This window comes from Oncorhynchus clarkii, chromosome 10 (assembly GCF_045791955.1).
Source record: "Oncorhynchus clarkii lewisi isolate Uvic-CL-2024 chromosome 10, UVic_Ocla_1.0, whole genome shotgun sequence".
NCBI classification, from domain to species: Eukaryota; Metazoa; Chordata; class Actinopteri; order Salmoniformes; family Salmonidae; genus Oncorhynchus; species Oncorhynchus clarkii.
In genome coordinates this window covers 33,010,311-33,028,207 of record NC_092156.1, presented here as the reverse complement: position 1 = coordinate 33,028,207, position 17,897 = coordinate 33,010,311, and the positions used below count along the sequence as shown (strand labels likewise).

The 17,897-nt window shown below is 41.6% G+C and overlaps 1 protein-coding gene across 1 annotated transcript; it reads right to left on the bottom strand.

The window, feature by feature from the left end:
* Positions 1-940: 940 nt before the first annotated feature.
* LOC139418288 (acetyl-CoA acetyltransferase 1) lies at positions 941-17,405 on the bottom strand. The gene is made up of 12 exons (XM_071167645.1): positions 17,243-17,405; positions 16,816-16,863; positions 16,551-16,668; positions 9,304-9,399; positions 9,118-9,218; positions 8,565-8,708; positions 8,220-8,370; positions 7,945-8,040; positions 7,507-7,620; positions 2,250-2,314; positions 1,499-1,656; positions 941-1,368 (listed from the first exon to the last, which is right to left on the bottom strand). The coding sequence occupies exons 1-12, from the start codon at positions 17,291-17,293 to the stop codon at positions 1,248-1,250; spliced, it is 1,263 nt and encodes a 420-aa protein (XP_071023746.1). The 5' UTR covers positions 17,294-17,405; the 3' UTR covers positions 941-1,247.
* Between the last annotated feature and the right edge of the window lie 492 nt (positions 17,406-17,897).

Sequence of the window (17,897 nt, the reverse complement as noted above, 5' to 3'; positions counted from 1 at the left end):
CTGCAGCACTCCACCAATCAGCTGCAGAGCGCTCAGGACCTCAGACTGGGGCAACGGTTCACCTTCCAACAGGACAACCCTAAGCACAAGACAACGCATGCGTGGCTTCTGGACAAGTCTCTGAATGTCCTTGAGAGGCCCAGCCTAGAACATCTCTGGAGAGACCCGAAAATAACTGTGCAGTGATGCTCTACATCCAACCTGGCAGAGCTTGAGAGGATCTGCAAAGAATGGGAGAAACTCCCAAAATACAGGTGTGCTAAGATTGTAGCGTCATCCCCAAGAAGAATCAAGGCTGAAATCGCTGCCAAAGGTGAATCAACAAAGTACTGAGTAAAGGGTCTGAATACTTATGTAAATGCGATCGTTTATATTTAATACATTTGCAAAAATGTGTAAACCTCTTTTTGCTTTGCCATTATAGGGTATTGTGTGTAGATTGAGGGGAACATGTTTTATCCATTTTAGAAGGCTGTAACGTAACAATTTGGGAAAAAGTGAAGGGGTCTGAATACTTCCCGAAAGCACTGTACTTTAATCTGTGGCCAAGGCCTCTGACTATTACAGGCAGACAGACACCCATTTTTTGTCTTATTCAAAAGTTTTAAAACATAAACATGTATCCACTTACGTGACACTTCCTATAAGGAGCATATGCCATTGAAGAATGTTCTCAATCGGTTCAGGGGATGTTTTTCAAGTTGAGGCAGCTCTGTCATTTCTGCCTGGACATCTCTCCAAGTGTTCTTGGGTTGGCCTCGGAAAATGTGTGCATCTAATTGTAAATCATATTACCTTGACATTTGATATAAACCGCTATGTTTTGATACGATTCATCTTATCATGAAAAGCTCTTTCAACCAAAACAGTCATTGTTTAGTGGCTACACATTTACAGTTTACAGGATCGGTTATGTATAACAATGAAGACAAGAAACCAATGATAGAAGGCTCTTTTTTCATAAACTATTTATTAATCTTTACAGTCGAAAAGTTAAATATAAAATTGCCTCTTGCAACAAACATTCAACAGGAGTGACTTAAACATGGGAGTTATAATATTAGTTCAGTACGTGAGGTGACCAGTAAGGCTGCCAGACTGGAGGTTGTTCATTTCAGACATATTATCGAGAGTGATAAGGCATAGTCTAAAACATGACAAGTACATCCAAAAGTGTTTTAACAGCTCAGTTCAGGCAGTTTATATGCTTGTCTGTTAATAACCTTTAAGGGGAAGAGAAAAGATTCCTATAACTTCTGGATGATGATAGAGGAGGCTCCACCACCACCATTGCAGATCCCAGCCAGGCCGTACTGGCCAGACTTCAGAGCATGTACCATGTGTCCCACGATTCTCGCCCCCGACATCCTGAGAGATTGACAGAATGGCAGAAAGTAAGCATCACAAAGATCTGGCTTTTCCCTCCCTTACTATCAGGCTTTTATTTGTTCATCATCAGGATTTTTTTGGCATAGCACTCTCTGGCAATGCTGCTTACCCAATAGGGTGTCCCAGGGAGACAGCTCCTCCATTGACATTGACTTTGCTGGGGTCGATGTCCAACATCTTCACGTTGGCCAGAACCACAACACTGAAGGCTTCGTTGATCTCCCACATGGCAATGTCCTCCTTCTTTAGCCCTGCAGCTGCCAGGACCTGAGGACCATAAAAATGTAAATTAATTTATTTAAATTTCACACTTATTTTACAGAGGTTGACAGAATACGTGATCATTTACAGCAAATATGTGCTGTCATTCAATTAAATTTAACAAAGACAGATGCTTTTTTCACCGTGAGAAGCTATATTCATGAGTCATGTTACTGTCCCGATCTCTGATAACCCATATTATCTAAAAAGGTACAGTGATGAGACCCACAAGTCACTTGAAAACAACCACTACAGCAGTCATTTTGTTAAAGGGACATAAAAAATAAAATACAAATTTAATTTATATAGTTCTCCAGCACTACCCCCAACATTAACATACTGTATGAGAAAACAGCATGTTTCTATGTTTTGTAGTCAAAAAGATAAAGGAAGATACAATTTTCCAATGGCATCATCAGGTATGCATCATGTGACTTCAACCAATGATGAGTAGGCATTGCCTACGACTGGGTAAAAATGTATTTGTACTACAAAACTTAAAAATGCTGTATTTTCACATATGTTGATATTGGGGGTAGTGCTGGAGATGAATAGGGAGTTTAAACATTTAGAGATTTCCCATTAACACTCAGACTCACCTTTGGTACAGCAAAGGCAGGAGCGATGGGGAAATCAATGGGAGCGGTAGCTGCATCTGCAAAAGCTGGAAAATGAAGACATTTTATTTAAAAGGAGCAACATGTAATATTTAAGCCATAACTTTGCAACTTGATCATAATCCAAAAAACACACCTTTCAGATACGTGAAGAAGTTTTGTATTACTCATGATTTTGCTATTGTGGTCAACATCGCTAATGAGACTCAATCGTAATACAGGACGTTGTAGAGACAACAGCTGGACCAGCTAGCTGCAGTAACAACTGATTAGCAGCATCACGCGGCATTCTAAAAATTACTGGTATGTGATTGACATTTGGGGGGGGGCATGGTAGTGGGTATGGCCATTGGCACGGTTTTAGAGGCCCTCTTGGCAGGATAGAAAACATTTAGCTGTTTCAAAGCAAATTTCCTGGAATTATACACATTTTGCCATGGCATGCCTTGTTCTTAGGCTACCGGAGTGACTCAAAACATAAAATAAAAATTGGGAGGCCCCATGCCATGCCATTTTTTGAATTTTACATTCTCCCTGACTGGTTAGTTTTTAATTTGATGTTTATAAGAACTTCCCCCCCAAAAAATATATTGCTATTATCTTTCCTACAAAATTAAAACCAGATATAAATTATGTAAGTTTACACTGAAAACGTTTTAACCATCCCACAGTGGCGGCCACGATTTAGCAGCGGCAGTGCGCAGTGGCTAAATGCATAAAGGGGAAATACTGCTCTTTATAAAACTTATCACTTTAACCTGAATTGTAAAATGAATAGCAGATTTTAAAAGCTGCAATATGTAACTTTTTGGGCGACCGGACCAAATTCACATAGAAATGTGATCCGTCACTCATTGAAAGCAAGTCTAAGAAGCGGTAGATCTGTTCTGTGCGCCATTTCTATGCTGTAATTTATTGATTTAAAAATAAATAAACAGTGCAGTGAAGTCACTCAACATTTACATTACAGTCGGTCATCTAGCATACACTCCCATCCAGAACGACCCACAGGAGCAACCAGGGTCAAGCGCTCCGCCCAAGAGCACATGGACAGATCTCCCACCAAGTCAAATCGGGGACCCTGTCAGGATTCACCTAGCGGTCATGATTTGGGGCTGTACAAATGTTTGATGTATTAGAATAATTGATTATGCTTATGCTATATTAATAGAAGGGGAGGTGTTATCAGACCCCTCCCTCCTTACATTTATAGGGTCCTAGACTACAGATATATATATATAAATTGATTTATTGTGGAACGTCTGAGTAGTCTCTTATCTCCCACACTCCCCTGCAGAGTTGTCTCAGTCACACATTTCTAAGATGGGTCTTCTTTATAAGAGAGAGAAAGAAAGAGCAAACAACTGTGGACCAAGTTGTTTGCTCTTACTTTCGCTCTTTTATAAAGAAAACCTATCTTAGAAATGTGTGACTGAGACAGAACTCTGCAGGGGAGTGTGGGAGATAAGAGACTACTCAGACGTTCCACAATAAATCAAACTTTGGGGAGGGGACAATTATTGCCTAGCTTTTAGATAAACACTGAAACTCTGTTTGTACAGCTGTGGATGCAGGGTTTTGGTCTCAGGAGTAAAAAGGTAATGACAGTAGTCAGTGACAACACTAAGGCGGGACTTCGGTTATATAAAACAACTTGAGACCTTTTGTTTGATGCAGAAATTACTCAGAAACATGCATGCGTGTTTGTCAACTTCTGTCTGCAATTGCATTAATAAAGGTTTTTGAATTATTTAATTAAAGATATTGTCATAATGCTAATTTCACCAATGATTGACAAAGAAGGACGTAAGGAACGAACCCTAACAACCCGAACCAGCGACCTCTCAGCCCCCGGCCTAAGCTCCCAACCCCCAGGCCAGCAACCATCAAAGCTCCCCTGAGAGCTGCCCCTCAACCATCCAAGACCCCTCCACAGTCCTCCCCGAAACAGAGTGTATACGCGTGTAGAGGCACTTACGTGGCATCAGTCTCAGGCAAACAGGCATTGGATGTAACAATGTTCCCTTTTAGTGTCATTTAAAAAGAAAAAAAAAAAGTTTATTTTCATCTTTGACCTTTTGCAATCGGAAAGTATTCAGACCCCTTCACTTTATCCACATTGTTACTTTACATCCTTAATCTAAAATGGATGAAATTGCTGTTTCCCCTCAATTTACACACAATACCCCATAATGACAAAGCAAAAACGGGTTTTTAGAATTTTTTAAATATCACATTTACATAAGTATTCAGATCCTTTACTCAGTACTTTGCTGAAGCACGTTTGGCAGCAATTACAGCCTCAATTTTTCTTGGGTATGACGCTACAAGCTTGACACACCCTGGTATTTGGGGAGTTTCTCTCATTCTTATCTGCAGATCCTCTCAAGCTCTGTCAGGTTGGATGGGGAGCATCGCTGCACAGCCATTTTCAGGTCTCTCCAGAGATGATAGATTGGATTCAAGTCCAGGCTCTGGCTGGGCCACTCAAGGACATTCAGTGACTTGTCCCGAAGCCACTCCTGCGTTGTCTTGGCTGGGTGCTTAGGGTTGTTGTCCTTTTGGAAGGTGAACCTTCACCCCCGTCTGAGATCCTGAGCAGGTTGTCATCAAGGATCTCTGTACTTTGCTCCATTCATCTTTCCCTCGATCCTGACTAGTCTCCCAGTCCCTGCCACTGAAAAACATCACCACAGCATGACGCTGCCACCACCATGCTTCACCGTACATTTGCAAACATTTCTAAAAACCTGTTTTTGCTTTGTCATTATGGGGTATTGTGTGTAGATTGATGAGGGGAAAAAATAATTGATACATTTTAGAATAAGTCTAATGTAACAAAATGTGGAGAAAGTCAATGGGTCTGAATACTTGCCGAATGCATTGTACAACATTTTTGGTTAATGAAAATATATTTCGCAGCGGTTTTGATGGCACAATGATTCTCTACACTAAACTTGTTTGTTTTATCACAAAATTAAATCAGGTGAACTATTAGAATTTTATCAACCAGAGCGATTTCTGCATATTGCACCGTTAACCTCTCTCCGCACAGAACCCGTTAGCGGGATGAAATTCGACAACATACGGTGATCGCTACATAAATAGTCATATTAAACATTCATGAAAATACAAGTGTCTAACATGTTTCGAAAGCCTACAATCTTGCTAATCCAACTGCGTTGTCAGATTTAAAAAAGGATTTACTGCGAAATAATATGATGCGATTATCTGAGGATAGAGCCCCATAAAAAACAACTATTTCAACCAGCACTAAATAGTTTACCTTTGACGATCTTCCTCTGTTTGCAATCCCAATGCTCATTGTTACACAATGAATGGTCTTTTGTTTGATAAAATCCATTTTTATAGCCTAACACGAAACATTTTGTGAACCGCTTGTGTCGTGAATTCCGTTTCATTCCATTTTCGACGACACATTTGAGGTAAATACACACACAAAACGTGACTTTTCAGGTCATGTTTGGTGTCATTGCAATCAACTGTTTGTAACACAACCAAACCTGATGGATCATTTCACGGGACGTATTGACTGAAAGAAACTGATTTGAAGACAACAAGTAATGACATTATTGTGCACCAATGATTTGCCCACTGTTTCGTTGATTGACTGTATTTTAACCTAATGACCACCGATCATCTTGAAATCTAGCTGGGTAGATAGCCAATGAGCTGAGGTAAACGGCAACATGTAATGTTTATGTGTTGGAAGACCAACCCATGTAGTAAACTCCGGCATAAAGAGGTTCATTCGCCATTGACGATTCATACCGGAAGGAGCCACGCATGTTGCGCACAGCATTGTTTTGGTAAAGCGCATATTCAGCTGTTTATATATCAATCAGTATGGCAACTAAGTCAGGGAAAGCTAAATCTAAGTCTAGATATACAGATGTACACACAATTTTAGAAGAAATTGATCAAGGACGATTCATTTAGCGATTCCCAAATGGAGGAATATTTTTTGAACGGAGAGGACATTGTTTTGGACTGGTAAGTTCTCCTCATGCTAATGCCGTTGTTTGAAATTAATAATATAAAATATTATTTGTGAAATGAAATAGCCTATTTGAGGCTGTTGAGGGGAGGGCAGGCCCACAACAATGGCCAAAGTGAAATGGAGACAGTATATACAGCTGGTCTGTTGTAATATAATAAAGACAGATCTAGCTGGTCTGTCTATTATATTATGAGACAGTAGATCTAGGTGAAATGTCATAATATGAGACTGTAGATCTAGCAAGTCTATAATAATATATTCAACCTTATGTTCCCTGTACTCTATACATATCTGTTTATTATACCTGTTCATACAGGGCTCATATGTGAAACTATTCTAACTGAACATTTTCTTTCACAGTGACACTGACTCCGAATGGGAGCCCCCAGTGCCAATGTGTCCATCCCCCACTCAAGCTGGTTCATCCAGCTCCTGCCACAAGTGGTGTTCATCTGCCCAAATGTATTTCTGCAGGCATGGATGTGCTATAGCACCTGGCATCAGCAGCATAATATTGTGTAGAGGACTGAGGGTCTTCCAAATATTGAAAGTGTTATTTTGTAAATGTTTTTTGTTTTCTTTTTTTGGGGGGGCTGGTTAGAATACCATTTTGGTATTTTGTATATAGTTATTCCATTCAAAATGTATAAATTCACCAATTTGGCCACTTGGGTACATTTGGACTACTTGTGTGGGACACCTGGGTGACTTCATGATAAATGTCATGTAGCACACTCATTTTGGAAGTTATCATTCTGAAACTTTGCACAAGTACTGTTGCCCTCGTATGTTTTTCACTGAAATTGTCCCCATCATCCTATCTGAATGTTTGTTTTATCTTGTTCATTTTAAAGATGATACAACAATAAAAAATAAAAAACGTATGTTTTTTTTCATTGTATTATCTAGACCAGATCTATTGTGTTATATTCTCCTACATTTAATTCACATTTACATAAACTTCAGAGTGTTTTCTTTCAAATGGTACCAAGAATATGCATATCCTTGGTTCTGTGCCTGAGCTACAGGCAGTTAGATTTGGGTATGTCTTCAGGCGGAAATTGAAAAAAGTAGGGGGTAGCTCTAAGAGGTTTAAGGTGAAAGTTCATGATGTTCCTGGGAATCCCCCTGGATTGTTATCTCTACAAAGACACTATGTGCCATAACATCATGTAACTACAGTCTGGTACTGGGCTACGTGGGGGGGTGGTGTCTTACAGACGATCCTGGCCAATGGGGTGACGCCGAGTCTCTTTGCCGCGTCGACCGTCATGAGAACCAGAGCGGCGGCCCCGTCATTCAGCGTGCTGGCATTGGCTGCAGTAACCGTGCCTGGAATCCAAATCACCAATCAGAATCAACTTAATCTGCACACAGAGGTTTGTCTCAAGCACATCAGTGAATGTTTGAGTCTGTCTCGGTCCTTATGCAAACACCGTTCACAGTAGTTTTACTTCTGAAGACGTTTTCTTTATGCCCATTATCATGGATTACCTTGGGCTACCATGAAAAAAGGATATCGACCCAAGAGTTGAAAAAACAGACATCTATGTTTGGCTTTCTGTAAGCTCAGATGCCCTCCTACTAGGTAATATATAAGCAAATATGCAGCAAACACCAGTTCAGAGTCCTATCAACTTGGACTAGGGTGCTTACCATTCTCCTTCTGGAACACTGCTCTTAGTTTGGGGACTTTGCTGAAGTCCACACGCCTCCACTCCTCATCCTCTGACACTACCACATCAGGCTTGCCTGCAGAGGAACAACATTGTGTCAGCTACATGCATCTGACCACTGATAATACACCTATGGATAAACATGGTAACATGGTTTAGTTTATTTAGTTACACATTAGGTAACATGGTTTGGTTTAGTTTATTTAGTTACACATTAGTTTTTGAGGTTATATGTTATAGGATACCATCCTTTACCTCTCTGGGGGATGCTAACGGGGACAATCTCTTTCGCAAGCACTCCTGATTCATATGCTGCTTTGCTGCGGCTGTATGAGCTGATGGCGTAGGCATCCTGCTCCTCCCTGCTGATCTGGCTGTTCTTGGCTGTGTTTTCTGCACAGTTTCCCTACACATTAAATTCCATTAAAACACATTATATCCTCTTCAAAAGTCAAGAACTCAACTACTAACCATTGTTTACTCTGTCTCCAAATTAATGGAAATAATAATGTCCAGACAGCGGCCAGCAAGAACACCAACACATACACTCCTATAGAGAACATTTGCTCTATTTAAATATTTAATAGAGTGATAAAATACCATGTGGAATTTGTTGTAGACGTCAGTGAGGCCGTCCTTTACGATGAGGTCCTCCATCCTCACGCCTCCGTAGGATGGAGTGTCCCTAGTCATCACATAGGGGACATTGGACATACTCTCCATACCGCCTGCCACCATCACATCCTGACACAGTCAGAGTTAGTGGGAGAAACAAAAATGAAAGCAACCAGATTTGTTTCTCAGCAAAAACCTGAACACTTTTTAGGAGATTATTCCTGTTACATGATGCAACCCTTTCCATCGAAAAATAATGGGCTTATTAGATAAAGATTAATGACATGGTTATATTTAGGTCACAATGACCTTCACCGGACATCTGCATTCTGTGAGTGCAATGCCACTAGGGTTTTATTCTTCTCTATGTAGTAAAATCCAGTGTTCTTCCATGACCTCATATGGGCATACCTACCATAATGTTTTGGCAAACTGAGTAGCACAGTGATATTGCAGATGATCAGAGCAGGGGTAATAGCAGCTAAGTCTGGTGTCAAGTCGTGTTATGGTAACACAGTGAGCTGTTATGTTACTGTACCTGGTGTCCACACATCAGACTCTGGGCAGCCAGCATGATAGACTTCATTCCAGAGGCACAGACTTTGTTGATTGTTGTTGCTGGAGTGGAGAGGGACAGCCCTGGGGGGGTAAGTAGCAGTCGATTAGCACACCTGATAATGTGGTGTGTGTGTGTGTATGTATATGTGTGTGTTTCTAAACATACCTGCACCAAGCAGGGCCTGTCTTGTAGGGGCCTGTCCTTCCCCAGCCTGCAGTACATTTCCCATGTAGACCTCCTTCACCTCCTCAACTGGAATACCTGGCCACCATCACACAATATACATACCCTTACAGATAAAACAAATTGACTGTGCAGTTGACACCTCCTTTCAGATGAAATGTACAATATTTTACTAGCCTAACTGTGCTGTATACTGCCTAGCGATTAAGTCAGTTCAATTATTTGAATTCCATTTTTTTTTTGTGAGCTCAATGCGCACATTGAGAAGTTTCTTTAGAGATAAATCATGTGAGTTTGTCATATATACTACCATTCAAAAGTTTGGGGGTCACGTAGACATGTCCTTGTTTTTTAAAGAAAAGCACATTTTTTTGTCAATTAAAATAACATAAAATTGATCAGAAATACAGTGTAGACATTCTCAATGTTGTAAATGACTATTGTAGCTGGAAACAGCTGATTTTTAATAGAATATCTACATAGGCGTACAGAAGCCCATTATCAGCAACCATCACTCCTGTGTTCCAATGGTACGTTGTGTTAGCTAATCTAAGTTTAGCATTTTTAAAAGGACGATTGATCATTAGAAAACCCTTTTGCAATTATGTTAGCACAGCTAAAAACTGTTGTTCTGATTGAAGAAGCACTAAAACTGGCCTTCTTTAGGCAAGTTGAGTATCTGAAGCGTCAGCATTTGTGGGATCGATTACAGGATCAAAATGTCCAGAAAAAAAAAACTTTCTTCTGAAACTTGTCAGTATATTCTTGTTCTGAGAAATGAAGGCTATTCCAAGCGAGAATTTGCCAGGAAACTGAAGATCTCATTCAACTCTGTGTACTACTCCCTTCACAGAACAGCGCAAACTGGCTCTAACCAGAATAGAAAGAGTGGGAGGCCCCGGTGCAACAACTGAGCAAGAGGACAAGTACATTAGTGTGTCTAGTTTGAGAAACAGACACCTCCCAAGTCCTCAACTGGAAGTTTCATTAAATAGTACACGCAAAACACCAGTCTCAACGTCAACAATGAAGAGGGGACTCAGGGATGCTGACCTTATAGGCAGAGATCCTCTGTCCAGTGTACTATTTAATGAAGCTGCCAGTTGAGGACTTGGGAGGCGTCTGTTTCTCAAACTAGACACACTAATGTACTTGTCCTCTTGCTCAGTTGTGCACCTGGCCTCCCACTCCTCTTTCTATTCTGGTTAGAGCCGGTTTGCGCTGTGAAGGGAGTAGTACACTGCGTTGCACGAGATCTTCAGGTTCTTGGCAATTTCTCGCATGGAATAGCCTTAATCTCTCAGAAAGAGAACAGACTGACGAGTTTCAGAAGAAAGGTCTGAGATTCTGGCCATTTTGAGCCTGTAATCGAACCCACTAATGCTGATTTGAAGGCGATCCAATAAACCCCCACTTCCTTCCATTCTGCTAGCAAAAATGCAATCTTTGGAGAATAAAATAGATTACCTACACGCAAGATTAAACTACCAACGGGACATTCAAAACTGTAATATCTTATCCTTCACGGAGTCGTGGTTGAAAGAGGACACTATCAACACACAGCTGGCTGGTAATACGCTGTACCGGCAGGATAGAACAGCGGCGTCTGGTAAGACAAGGGGCGGCGGGCTATGTACTTTTGTAAACAGCTGGTGCACGATATCGAAGGAAGTCTTGCGCTATTGCTCGCCTGAGGTAGGGTATATCATGATAAGCTGTAAACCACACTACCTACCGAGAGAGTTTATCTGTATTTTTCATAGCGGTTTACATACCACCAGTCAGAGGCTGGCACAAAGACAGCATTGAATGAGCTGTATTCCGCCATAAGCAAACAAGAAAACCTCTACCCAGAGTCGGTGCTCCTAGTAGCCGGGGACTTTAACGCAGGGAAACTTAAATCCGTTTTACCAAATTTCTATCAGCATGTTAAAATGTGCAACCAGAGGATTTTTTTTAAAAACTCTGGACCACCTTCACACACAAAGCTCTCCCTCCACTTGGCAAATTGTTACTGGGATATGTTTTAATAAATGATTAGAATATTACACTCGGAAACCATGATTGTATGAAATTGATTAGAATCATTGGATTATTTTAATGCTGTGTGTGGGTTTAGTCAGTAGAATTATATATCCGGGAGTGTAGTTTTTGGTCAGAATTAATGTTTTGGAGACAGTATGCCTAGTATCGTGATAACAGACTGTCTGAGCAAGAGTCGGGGCCGACCTTGACTGGGGCACTGAGAACTTCCCAGGGTCTCCCTATCTTGGGGGAGGGTGGGAAGAAGTTATTCTCCCTGACTCCCCTAATCTCTGTCGGCTGGGAAGCAGGACAGTGTGGGCGTCGGATACCTAATGTTTTGTGTGGAAGTATGTGTGTCACTATAAAATTAAGGTCTTTGTACTGTGTACGCCAGAACGTTCCGTTAATAAACGTTTGACTATAGTAGGCTGGGCCTCTGTCTGCTTTCATTTCTATCAGTATCCTAGAAATCCTGATATAGCAGACTGAGTAGTTTAATTGAATTGGTTAATGAACATGAGAACACAAATCTGACCATAATTCAATCCTACTGATTCCTGCTTACAAGCAAAAACAGGAAGCACCACTGACTAGATCAATAAAAAAAAAAGTGGACAAATAAAGAAGATGCTAAACTACAGGACTATTTTGCTAGCACAGACTGGAATATGTTCCGGGATTCCTCCGATGGCATTGAGGAGGACACCACATCAGGTCATTGACTTCATCAATAAGTGAATCGATGACATCGTCCCCACAGTGAGCGTACGTTCATACCCCAACCAGAAGCTATGGATTACAGGGAGCATCCACACTGAGCTAAAGGCTAGAGCTGCCGCTTTCAAGGAGCGGGACTCTAACCCGGAAGCTTATAAGAAATCCCTCTATGCCCTCCGACAATCCATCAAACAAGCAAAGCATCAATACAGGACTAAGATTGAATCATACTACACCGGCTCTGACGCTCGTTGGATGTGGCGGGGCTTGCAAAGCCCTACAGACTACAAAGGGAAACACTGCCGAGAGCTCCCCAGTGACACGAGCCTACCAGACGAGCAAAACTACTTCTATGCTCGCGTTGAGGTAAAATGCACTGGAACATGCATGAGAGCACCAGCAGTTCCGGAAGACTGTGTCGATGTGAGTGAGTAAGACCTTTGAACAGGTAAACATTCACAAGGCCGCAGGGCCAGACGGATTACCAGGATGTGTACTGCGAGCATGCCCTGACCAACTGGCAAGTGCCTTCACTGACATTTTCAACCTTTCCCTGTCTGAGTCTGTGACACCAACATGTTTTAAGCAGACCACCACAGTGCCTGTGTCAAAGAACACTCAGGTAACCTGCCTAAATGTCTACCGACCCGTAGCACTCACGCCTGTAGCCATGAAGTGCTTTGAAAGGATGGTCATGGCTCACATCAACACCATTATCCCAGAAACCCTAGACCCACTCCAATTTGCATACCGCCCCAACAGATCCACAGATGATGCAATCTATATTGCACTCCACACTGCCCTTTCCCACCTGGACAAAAGGAACACCTAAGTGAGAATGCTATTCATTGACTACAGCTCAGTGTTCAACACCATAGTGCCCTCAAAGCTCATCAATAAGCTAAGGACCCTGGGACTAAACACCTCCCTCTGCAACTGGATCCTGGACTTCCTGACAGGCCGCCCCCAGGTGGTAAGGGTAGGTAACAACACAGCCGCCACACTGATCCTCAAAACTGGGGCCCCTCAGGGGTGCCTGCTCAGTCCCCTCCTCTACTCCCTGTTCACTCATGACTGCACGGCCAGGCACGACTCCAACACTATCATTACATTTGCAGATGACAACAGTGGTTGGCCTGATCACCGACAAGACAGGCTATAGGGAGGTCAGAGACCTGGCCGTGTGGTGCCAGGACAACAACCTCTCCCTCAACGTGATCAAGACAAAGGAGATGATTGTGGACTACAGGAAAAAGAGGACCGAGCAAGCCCACATTATCATCGACGGGGCTGCAGTGGAGCAGGTTGAGAGCTTTAAGTTCCTTAATGTCCACATTACCAACAAACTAAACATGGTCCAACCACACCAAGACAGTCGTGAAGAGGAGACGACAAAACCTATTCCCCCTCAGGAGACTGAAAAGATTTGGCATGGGTCCTCAGATCCGCAAAAGGTTCTACAGCTGCACCATCGAGAGCATCCTGACTGGTTGCACCACTGCCTGGTATGGCAACTGCTCTGCCTCAGTACATCACTGGGGCCAAGCTCCCTGCCATCCAGGACCTCTATACCAGGCGGTGTCAGAGGAAGGCCCTAAAAATTGTCAAAGACTCCAGCCACCCTAGTCATAGACTGTTTTCTCTGCTATCGCACGGCAAGTAGAACCAGAGCACCAAATCTATGTCCAAGAGGCTTCTAAACAGCTTCTACCCACAAGCCATAAGACTGCCGAACACCTAATCAAATGGCTACCCAGACTACTTGCATTGGCCCACTCTTTAACACCAATGCTACTCTGCTGTTATCAGCAAAGTCACTTTAAAAAATAAAATAAAAATATTATTTAACCTTTATTTAACCAGGTAAGCTAGTTGAGAACAAGTTTTCATTTACAACTGCGACCTGGCCAAGATAAAGCTTTAATAACTCTACCCACATGTACATATTATGACAACTAATCAGTGCAACCGCACATTGACCCGGTACCACCCGTATAGTCTCGCTATTGTTATTTTACTGCTGCTCTTTAATTACTTGTTACTTTTATTTCTTATTCGTATTTATTTTTTATACTGCATTGTTGGTTAGGGGCTCGTAAGCATTTCACATGTGACTAATAAAATGTGATGCTACAGATACTCAACTAGTCTAAAGGTTAGTGTTATTGGTTCTTTAATCAGAACAACAGTTTTCAGCTGTGCTAACATAATTGCAAAAGGGTTTTCTAATGATCAGTTAGCGTTTTAAAATGATAAACTTGGATTAGCTAACACAACGTGCCATTGGAACACAGGAGTGATGGTTGCTGATAATGGGCCTAGATAAGCCTACGTAGATATTCCATGATTTTTTTTTTTTATTAACAATGTCTACACAGTATTTTTTATCAATTTGATGTTATTTTAAATGGACAAAAATAAGTGCTTTTCTTTCAAAAGCAAGGACATTTCTAAGTGACCCCAAACTTTTGAACAGTAGTGTATATACACACACATCAGACTCTGTGCAGCCAGCATGATAGACTTTATCCCAGAGGCACACACACACACTATACAGTGCATTTGGGAAGTACTCAGACCCCTTGACCAATCAGGCTTTTATGGTAGAGTGGCCAGACAGAAGCAATCCTCAGCAAAAGGCACATTAAATCCCGCTTGGAGTTTGCCAAAAGGCACCTAAAGGACTCTCAGACCATGAGAAACAAGATTCTCTATCTGATGACACCAAGATTTAACTATTGCCTGAATGCCAAGCGTCACGTCTGGAGGAAACCTGGCACCATCCCTCCAATGAAGCACGGTGGTGGCAGCATCAGGCTGTGGGGATGTTGTTCAGCGGCAGGAACTGGGAGACTAGTCAGGATCGAGGGAAAGTTGAACGGCGCAAAGGTTTCTAAAAAGTTGTTTTTGCTTTGTCATTATGGGGTATTGTGTGTAGATTGAGTGAAAAACTATTGAATCCATTTTAGAATAAGGCTGTAAAGTAACAAAATAAGGAAAAAGTCAAGGGGTCTGACTACTCTCCGAATGCACTGTAGATAGGATAGATACATTTAAAATATATAATTTTCCACCAAACCTACCGCCCCTCCCCTATTTGGAGTAAACGGACAACACTTAGGCTTCTACCTCCAGCTTATACATACTATATACATTTTATGGACACAATGTATTTTACAATAGTAAGAGAAATAAATCAGATCAAGCCCGAAATATGCGATGTAGTAGGGAGTTGTAGTTTCCAACAGGCTAATATTGTGTCTCCTGACCCCTCCTGTCTCAGCCTCCAGTATTTATGCTGCAGTAGTTTGTGTCGGGGGGCTAGGGTCAGTTTGTTATATCTGGAGTACTTCTCCTGTCTTATCCGGTGTCCTGTGTGAATTTAAGTGTGCTCTCTCTAATTCTCTCTTTCGCTCTCTCTCAGAGGACCTGAGCCCTAGGACCATGCCTCGGGACTACCTGGCATGATGACTCCTTGCTGTCCCCAGTTCACCTGGCCGTGCTGCTGCTCCAGTTTCAACTGTTCTGTCTGTGATTATTATTATTTGACCATGCTGGTCATTTATGAACATTTGAACATCTTGGCCATGTTCTGTTATAATCTCCACCCGGCACAGCCAGAAGAGGACTGGCCACCCCTCATAGCCTGGTTCCTCTCTAGGTCTCTTTCTAGGTTTTGGCCTTTCTAGTGAGTTTTTCCTAGCCACCGTGCTTCTACACCTGCATTGCTTGCTGTTTGGGGTTTTAGGCTGGGTTTCTGTACAGCACTTTGAGATATCAGCTGATGTACGAAGGGCTATATAAATAAATTTGATTTGATATTCTACAATACTTTAGTGCAGAAAACTTGACAATTAACGACAATGACCATAATCTATTGTACAACTACTTATCCGGTCTATGTTACTTTTACACCTGCTACGTAAAAGAGACAGAAGAATGTGTGATTAAGGGATAGAGAGCAGTATCTCTACCAGAAAATACATGATCTAAGTGATTGATAATTGGTATTCAGCAGTGATAAAAGTATGCCTTATTTACTTTTAAGAACTAAAATTGTGATTTTGTCAGACAGCAACTCTATAGAGATGAGAAGATGACTTGGAATTAAATAATAAAGTCATCAAACAAAACAAATGTAATATACACAACCTAAATATTGTATTAAAGTAATGTGAATAAATGAGGGCTAGCAAGCAATAAGCAATAATGAGGGCTAGCAAGCAACAAGCAATAATGGGCAGTCACTACCATCAATGGACTTTTGTTAACCGTTTTAGTATGTGTCACAGCACACAACCTACATAATGCATTTCTTTAAAAAAAAATATCAAAACCAAAAACCATTATTATTTTTTAACAATCAAATCGACCTCAAAAAGCACTAATCGCTCAGCACTACTGCGGTGTCAAAACATGCATCTAATTGTCAATCATTTTACTGTGAATGAATGGAATGACGTAAAGTCTTCATATCACTTCCATACCTGCTTTCTCAATGGCTCCTTTGATGGCGATGGAGCCCAGTTTGGTGGCCGGTACGGCTGCCAGGCTCCCTCTGAAGGACCCCATCGGGGTGCGGACGGCACTGACGATGACCACTTCCTGAAATGACCCATCAAAGTTTGGCAAAAACCCTTGAGTAGCTTACTACATTCTCACTTTCACTCAGTCAGTTCAATGTGTCAAGTTAGCTGCAAAGATCCTGAAAAGGGTAAATTATGTTCCAAAACATTTCAGTCACTTACTCACATTTAAAGAAGGGCGAGTTGAATATGTCCTTGACAGGTACTTGTGAGCCTGCAAGGGCAGAGGAGGGATATACCTATTAGCAGCTAGGTACTGTTTTATAACGGTCAGTGTGTGAGGGGGGACGACAACGTTATGCCACATTCAGCCAGCTAGCAATCTGATTAGCTCCTACTGCTATTATTGAGGTGTAGATAGAGCAATATATTTATAGGAGTCAACTAACAATATATAGCAAGCTGACACATTACAGGGATTGCTGTGGCTAGTTAACTATATCAGATAGATAGCGAAGTTTACAAGGCAGGCCTTTTCTATCGTAACCGGCTGTCAAAACAACAATAGCTAGCATGTGCATGCGGCCGATAAAAATGAGAAGGAATGCTTCCCGTTTGAAGTGCCCACATTGATTTTGGTCACCCCCACTTACCAAACGCTTGCAAATTTGAGAACGCATGGTTAAAAGTCCACTTGATGACATAATGTTGAACTGCAACGGAGGTTTGTTCGCAAAGTTGGACCTATTTCACCTTCAGCCGACTAGTACAGCGCCAACCCAATGGACCAATCAGAACGAGAGGTGTGTTTGCAACACGTCAGTGCGCATTGTGGTCATTGTAGTAAAAACGATTCACAACTTGTAGTTAGTTATCTAAAGGAATCTACCACAGACAAAAGGGCAAAAAAAAAAATCACCTTTATTTAACCAGGTAGGCCAGTTGAAAACAAGTTCTCATTTACAACTGCGACCTGGCCAAGATAAAGCAAAGCAGTGCGACACAAACAACAACACAGAGTTACACATGGAATAAACAAACGTACAGTCAATAACACAATAGAAAAAAAGTATATAAACAGTATGTGCAAATGGCGTGAGGAGGTAAGGCAATAAATAGGCCATAGTGGCGAAGTAATTACAATTTAGCAAATTAACACTGGAGTGATAGATGTGCAGATGATGACGTGCAAGTAGAAATACTAGTGTGCTATAGAGAAAAAAAGTAAATAAAAACAATATGGGGATGAGGTAGGTAGTTGGATGGGCTATTTACAGATGGGCTGTGTACAGCTGCAGCGATCAGTTA

What these genes read in the sequence shown, in the direction of transcription:
- LOC139418288 (XM_071167645.1), bottom strand. Translation starts at nt 17,293, where the DNA reads ATGTCATCAAGTGGACTTTTAACCATGCGTTCTCAAATTTGCAAGCGT. An exon ending in CGTTAGCATCCCCCAGAGAG is followed by an intron (nt 8,041 to 8,219) that starts GTAAAGGATGGT and finishes GTTCCTCTGCAG; the next exon opens with GCAAGCCTGATGTGGTAGTG. An exon ending in CTGCCTTTGCTGTACCAAAG is followed by an intron (nt 1,657 to 2,249) that starts GTGAGTCTGAGT and finishes TATGGTCCTCAG; the next exon opens with GTCCTGGCAGCTGCAGGGCT.